Source organism: Macadamia integrifolia, chromosome 1 (assembly GCF_013358625.1).
Source record: "Macadamia integrifolia cultivar HAES 741 chromosome 1, SCU_Mint_v3, whole genome shotgun sequence".
NCBI classification, from domain to species: domain Eukaryota; kingdom Viridiplantae; phylum Streptophyta; class Magnoliopsida; order Proteales; family Proteaceae; genus Macadamia; species Macadamia integrifolia.
In genome coordinates this window covers 35,484,056-35,491,224 of record NC_056557.1, presented here as the reverse complement: position 1 = coordinate 35,491,224, position 7,169 = coordinate 35,484,056, and the positions used below count along the sequence as shown (strand labels likewise).

Below are 7,169 nucleotides of genomic sequence, written 5' to 3'. Positions count from 1 at the left end.
GGCAGCCCCTTCAATTCAGGGGGAGAGAGAGAGAGAGAGAGAGAGAGAGAGAAAAGATCATCACTTGTAGAGACAGCAACTGCTCCGCTACCACGACCCAGTCGTCAATGAATCGATCTATGGCTTGTCTTTTCATTTTCTCCTTCACAGAATCAGAGCTAACCTTCTCTATATTAGATTTTTTCCTCTTCCACTTCGCAGATTACTTCTCCGAGCAGAGAAATTGACATTGGTTTCTCGATGGTTTGATGCTTGGCGACCTAATTGGTGGAGCCCAAGTGGCACCGAAGAACAGGAGATAAGATTCTTGATAGATGATCTTAAAGCACTTGGTGTCGTAGTTGTTGAAACAAATTTTTATTTAGTTGAATTTTCTTAAATGGTTTCGTGAATGCTCAGTATTCCTTATTTTATTCTGCATTTTTTAATGGAAATATCCATAGAATTTCATCCTCGCACGCAATAGTCATGCCAAATCTCTCTTTCTCTTTCTTGCCATTTCTCTGCAATTTGTCTGCAAAAAAGCCCTAAAAGAAACCCCCAAATTCAATCCTGCAATTGAAGCTTTCACTTCTCTGGGCTATCTGTAATCATGGAAACTCCAATCCACACAGCGTCAAAAACCCAAAACTCCCAACAATTCCTAAGCAACGTCCTCTCCGAACGCGGCCCCTCAGCCCTTCCTTACGCAGAAGAAGTAAAATGGGTAATCTGCCAACACCTTATAGCCCTGATTGATACCTTTCCACCTCTCCAACCCAAGACAGCTGCTTTCACCCACAACGATGGCCGCACAGTGAACCTCCTCCAAGCTGAAGGAACAGTCCCCATGGTCTACCAAGACATCATGTATTACATCCCTGTTGTCATCTGGCTAATGGAATCCTACCCTCGAGACGCTCCCTGTATTTATGTGACTCCAACTCGTGGCATGATCATCAAACGCCCACACTCACATGTTGATCCTTCTGGTTTGGTCTCACATCCTTATCTCCACAACTGGATTTACCCCAGCTCCAATCTTGTCGATTTGGTTTGTAATCTCAGCTATGTCTTCGGCAATGACCCACCTGTCTATTCTTCTCCCCAAGCCCAGGGAGCCAATCCTCCCCCTAACCGTAGTCCCAATTCATTTTCTTCATCAAGGTCCTCCTCTGTTCACCCACCATATGGTGGCAGTCGGTTCTTTCCACCAGCGCCTTCCCCACAGCAACAGCATATGGAGGATCAGGGTGAAATTTATCGGAGGAATTTGATTAATCAGCTTATGGAGAAGTTACATGTTGATGCAGAGGGGTTGAGGAAGAACAGAGAGGCTGGAATGGAAGGGTTGTTTGATTTACAGGTAATTTTAAGGCAGAGAGATGAGTTGCTTTCAATGGAGTTGAGGAAGTTTCAGGAGGAGAAGGAGGGTTTAGAGCAGGAATTGCAGATGATTATGATAGATACAGATATGTTGGAGTCATGGTTGAGGGAGAATGGAAGGAGGGGCGGGAAGGCAAAGAGTGTTGAGGTTGAGGAGGTTTTTGAGCTTTGTGATGGGCTTTCCAGACAGATGCTTGAGTGTACAGCTGCGGATTTGGCTATTGAGGATGTAATTTATACATTGGATGAATCTGTTCAGGAAGGGTCGGTCCCCTTTGATCAGTATATGAGGAATATTAGATCACTCTCGCGTGAGCAGTTCTTTCATCGTGCCACGGCAACGAAAGCCAGAGAGTTGCAGATGCAGTCTCAGGTTGCTAACATGGCAACTCGGATATCACAATATATTGGAGAGGTTGTGGTGTAAATGTATTAACAGTATCTGCTTCAAAGGCTGCTTCAGATGAGCTTGTAGAGAAATGTTCTTATTTGAATTGGATGAATGGCCTGCAATTCACTATATGCAAATGGCTCTTATTGCTTCATGATGGGGGTCTTGAAGTCCATTTTGGCAGAGCAAGTATGAAAATGTATTCATTTCTAGGGATATCTTAAAGATCTGTTTCTTGAATATTTTTGCTTATACTTTTCCGTGTACATGTCATGACATTCAGATTTCACTTCCATAATTTGGCATTGGAAGGGTAAAGAATAGAGGTTTTGTCAGAAATCATATAAATGCAGAACAATTCTATTATGTGCAGTTGTTTCTTAATGTAATTCAAACTTGCAAGTTCTTACATTGATATTTGTTTTTTAAGTATATAATTCCATCCATTTGCTTTAAGGATATGGCTGCTTCAGCAGGTTATCTTTTTGGGATGCATTTTAAGAAAGCCCTTTACAGCTACATGTGTGTAAGTGTGTAACTACCGGTGCAGCTGGAATTTTCTTGGCCGGAGCTTATATGCTAGTCGATGTGTATGGGTGGCAGCAGCCAACAATGGTGATGGAATGGATGGTGAAGCATTGATTGATGATTTTTATCCTTGCAGTCTGCAATGTTGTCCCTGTTGTTCTACGAGGGTTTTATTGGAAGAAGCCTGAGAACAACATTTTAAGATTAATTGGGATTTGATTATGACTAGATATATAGGGAGGTTAAGTTGTTGATCATTGCCTTTCCGGCATTGTTGCCGGAACTTGGTTACTAATTCAGGTTGCTAGGACTTGGTACTGATACATATGCCATGCTGGTATGCTCTGGTTATGATTTAATTTGTGCATTTGATACTATATTTCCTTTCAACTTTGGACTTGATTGATTACAATAATACTGTAGTTTTCATTGTTGGAGTGGGATTTAAGGGAAGGAAATTAAATGAAATATACATATTGGGTTGGGTGAGGGGTTTGTGTGAAACTGAAAATCAAAGGATAAAGAGGTGCTTACTTAGAAACACCCAAGGAGTGGGAGGGGAGGGAATCCTATTGGAGGGCTCAACCCAAAACCTTAAGGGATTAGGTGGAGAGAGCACTTCAAGTATAGAAAAAGGCTTCAAGGACCTAAATAAAGTGATGAGAGATTATAACTCTATAACTATCAACACCACCTCAAGTGGAACCCGAATCAGATTTATGTATGAGAACAATCTCATACGTCCTTGGTCCATGGATTTGGAATCTATTTTTTCTCTCTGCATTTAAGGATTTGTTTGGTTACATAATTCGTTGGATAGTCTTTCAACAGAAATGCGATTCTATGTTTTTTTAAATCATTTGTTTGTTTTTTGAGTTGGTTCTACTTAGAAATAGTAGTTCAGTCGAAACACCTTGTAAAGCTAAATGCGGTTCATCTGAGAATTAATGTAAAGAACAAAACTCATATTTGACACACATAATCCTAACCCTTATATATATAGTCAAAGTAAAGTGGTGATTCAAAAGAATTACAAAAATTGGGATTCCTATCTTCTTCCTCCCATCGAAGCTCAAGGCCGTCAACGACCAACACTCCTTGCTCTCCCATGGCGTCTCTATTGCACGTCGGATTTAGAGCTGCAGTTTTGGTGATATAGACTTTGGATTCACTTTTGCCTTCACTTGGCTGATTTTAACTCTATGTTGAGATCTTCCCTTCTATCTTTGAAGGTTTTTTTTTCTTGTGGATTTAGGGCATAAACCTAGTGCTATAGTATTGATCGATCTTTCCTTGTTTTCGACCAATAGTTGGGTAATAACATTAATCAGGTATAGTGATATGCCTATGTGATGGATCGATCTAATATTATTTGAAGGCATCGAACTCTTTTGGTTGCTTAATTTCTTTTTAACACAGTTAAAATGGAATGATACGGCTAGAAATTCTTTATGCCTAAGCATTAACCCCTCAAAACTCATGACCTGGTTGTAGAGCCTATCAATGGAAGCCTTTTCCCTTCTTCTATTTTGCTTATGCTTCTAGTTCTTGTTTTGTATTGAAAGTTTGAGTATGTGCACGGGAAGGGAAAACCCATATAGATGAGATGATATTGTTTTGAGAATGACTGGAGTGTTGCAATTGCCGTGGGTGATAAATCTTTAATCTTGTGTGTTTGAGTTGAGGAAATTACACTCCCCTCCTTTGTATGTTTCAGGTATTACATTCAGACCCCTTGCAAAGTTTGTAATTACTTCCGCGACTTACATGTCAAAAGACATTTTTATCCCATCTCCACAAGGAATTTTTTTTTTTCTCCAGGGCGTTGTACCTGTGTTCCTCAGTTCCTCTTTTACTGTTTCTTCGAAGAGGGACTCGCTTGCAGATCGGGAATCCCGAGTCGAAGAATGCCGCCATGGATTCCTCGCTGGGCTTGCTACAAGAGGACGATAAGAACGTCTTGATCTCCGTCGCCCAAGGTGTGGTTCCAGTTCTTGTTCAGTTGCTCAATTCTAGCTACCTCGATATGAAGGAGAAGACCTTCTCCGCCATCTCTAGGGTTTCTATGGTGGACAGTATCAAGCGTGTTTTACTTGCGAAAGGGGTTCTGCTTCAATCACCTGCTTCGGTAATCGAATCTGGAAGTGGTTTGCCAAGGAGAAAGATTGTATTTCTCTTCAAGCCGTTAGCTTTTCCAAGGAGAATGCCATAGCAATTAGATCTAGAGGTGGGATTTCTTTTCTATTGGAGATCTACCATGCCGAGACGCCGGGTTCTTCTCTATTAGATATCTGTAATCACCAGAACAAAGATGACCGGGAGTTGAAACAAAAGCTGCAAATTTTTCTCGCCCCCTTTGGAGCATTTCAATCCCATTCGCCCAAACCAGTGTGTATGTTCTTCTATCAATTTCGATTTTGTTATGGCTGTTTCTTTTCACCCCACTTTGGTTTGTCTGTGTTTTAATTTCTCTATTTAGGCCGACAAGAGTTCCTAAGATCTAGAAGTTTAGAAATCGTTCCTGTTTGTTTGTAAAAGGGAAACAAACATCGGATGCATGTTGGTTTCCTTCATTGGGGTTTTTTTGATTTCTTGTTGGGTTCTGTTGAATATGTTTGGTGTGATATCTGGGTTTGAAGTTTTAGGTTGTGGGTAGGATTTTTTTTTTTCTTTCGTTTAGGGTTGAGAATCTTCTACTGATATGCCTTCTGCCAAAACAGTATTATCCATGGCTGTCTCTGTGGTAGCATCAGCAATCCTCAACCAAACTATAGTGCAGGACCTCTTACCTGATTTCTACGATTTCTCAAGGAAGAAGATGCAACTGAGAGTCGATCACCAAAACCCTCTTTCCGATTGTAGATTTCAAAATGAATAAACCCAAACTCTCCATCTTCTTCCTTAGAAGAAGACGATAAAAAGTTAGGGCAAATTCGTCATCTCCTATAAAGTAAGGGTATTTTGAGGTTTATGAAAAATTTATAATACATTTAACGGTTCATCACTCACAGTCAGGGTGCGGCTGATAGAATCTATAACTTAGAAAGGAAGAGAGTGTAATTTCAAACTTCATAGAGGAAGATTATGTAATATTTGAAACATTTAAGGGAGGGGAATGTAATTTTCTCAAAGTTTTAGTATGTGCACGGAAGGGAAAACCCATATGGATGAGATGATAATGTTTTGAGAATGACTAGAGTGTTGCAATTGCCGTGGGTGATTAATCTTTAATCTTGTGTGGTTGAGTCGAGGATCAAAGGTAGCCGAAACCAAATAGTAATCTGCAATATTATTAAGCAAAGAACCTAACAAATGAAAGGGATTGAATCAAAATCTGGGGAAGTCAATTCTTCTCTAAAATTCCATTTTTAAATCCTATAATGCTGAACACGATTCAATTCCCACTTCCCAATTCTCTCTCTCTCTCTCTCTCTCTCTCTCTCTACATTAACAACCCCACTCTGTATTTCAGAATTCAGAATTCAGAATTCAAAGAGAGAGAGAGAGAGAGAGAGAGAGAGAGAGAGATATGATGTCTGTATCAACGGGGTCTGCTTCTTTTGGTTGTGCTGTTCATCCATCAATGGGGTACCCTTCTCAAAGTTGAAGCAGGGGATGGTTTCATCAAAACTAGAGAGAATTGAATTTTCTAATGAATGGGAGTCCTTACTATGCTAATGGATTCAATGCCAACTGGTTCATATATGTAGACTCAGATCTATCCAAGAGAAACAAAATCCCCACGGCCTTTCAGCAAGCTTCAGCTCATGGCCTTACTGTTGCAAGAACCTGGGCTTCCAATGATGCTTGGTCAAAATTGTGTGTGAAATACCATAGGTTAGAAGTTCATATCACTTATGTCATCGAATCTTATACGAAAATGCAGTTCCTGTTCATTTTCCCCCACAGATATATATATATATATATATATATTTTGTTGATTGAGTGGAAGTCTATTGAACAAGAAAACTAGCAAAAGTGAAAGGAGTGTATGGAAAGCAAGTTAGGGTAGATAAGGTAGAAACATTGATATGGTAACCAAATAGTTTTTTTTAGGAAGAATCAGTCTCACAGATTTAGGTTAACAAAACAGTTTTCAGGTAGAATTACTTAATAGATTTATGGGTAACCAAACAGTTTTTTAGAAAATCTTAATAGTACGAATCAACAGAAACACTCTCTATATACTCATTATCAAATCAGAAATAAAACTCTAATGAATTATATAACTAAACTCATCAAATCATAAATAATCAAATCTGCGGATCAAGGACAGGCATACGAGATTGTTGTCGTATGTGAACATGATCCGGTCTCCCTCACATGTAGGCGGAACAAGATATCACCGTACAAATGGAAAGACACATAAGGAAATGAAAAGTTAATAGAAGAAAACCAAATAGACAATTTCTGAATGTTTTCACAAATGATAGAAACCCCTAAGGAAATCTTCTTTATGATTTAAGCTCCATCTAAGTTTATCTTAGGGTGTGTTTGGTTCGATTTTTCCATCGGATTATATTCTATAGAGTCGTGTTTCTGATTAAAGTCATGTTTTTGATTAAAAAAAAAAAAAAACTGTTTGGTTCACATTAACGAAAAAATGATCCAGACTCATGGTGTTTCTTGGAATCACCATTTAGACTAAAATGATAGAAACCCCCAGTAAATCTTCTTTATGTGAACATGATCCGGTCTTCCTCGTTTTCTGCACCTTTCTTAAACCATTGGATCATCGCCTCACCATGTGTCATTCGTCCAAGTAACTATGAGCCTTCTTGGGCGATGGGCTCTAAGGAGAGGAGCCGGATCTATGTAAAATGACATAATTTATCGCCTACTTTCATAGTTTCATGTTGTATTATTATCTTTTTTTTTTTTTTTT

The 7,169-nt window shown here is 39.3% G+C and overlaps 1 protein-coding gene across 1 annotated transcript; it reads left to right on the top strand.

Annotated features, from left to right (window-relative positions):
* Positions 1-2,190, top strand: LOC122075177 (protein ELC-like). Its single transcript, XM_042640123.1, has one exon. The coding sequence runs from the start codon at positions 593-595 to the stop codon at positions 1,790-1,792; it is 1,200 nt and encodes a 399-aa protein (XP_042496057.1). The 5' UTR covers positions 1-592; the 3' UTR covers positions 1,793-2,190.
* Positions 2,191-7,169: the final 4,979 nt, after the last annotated feature.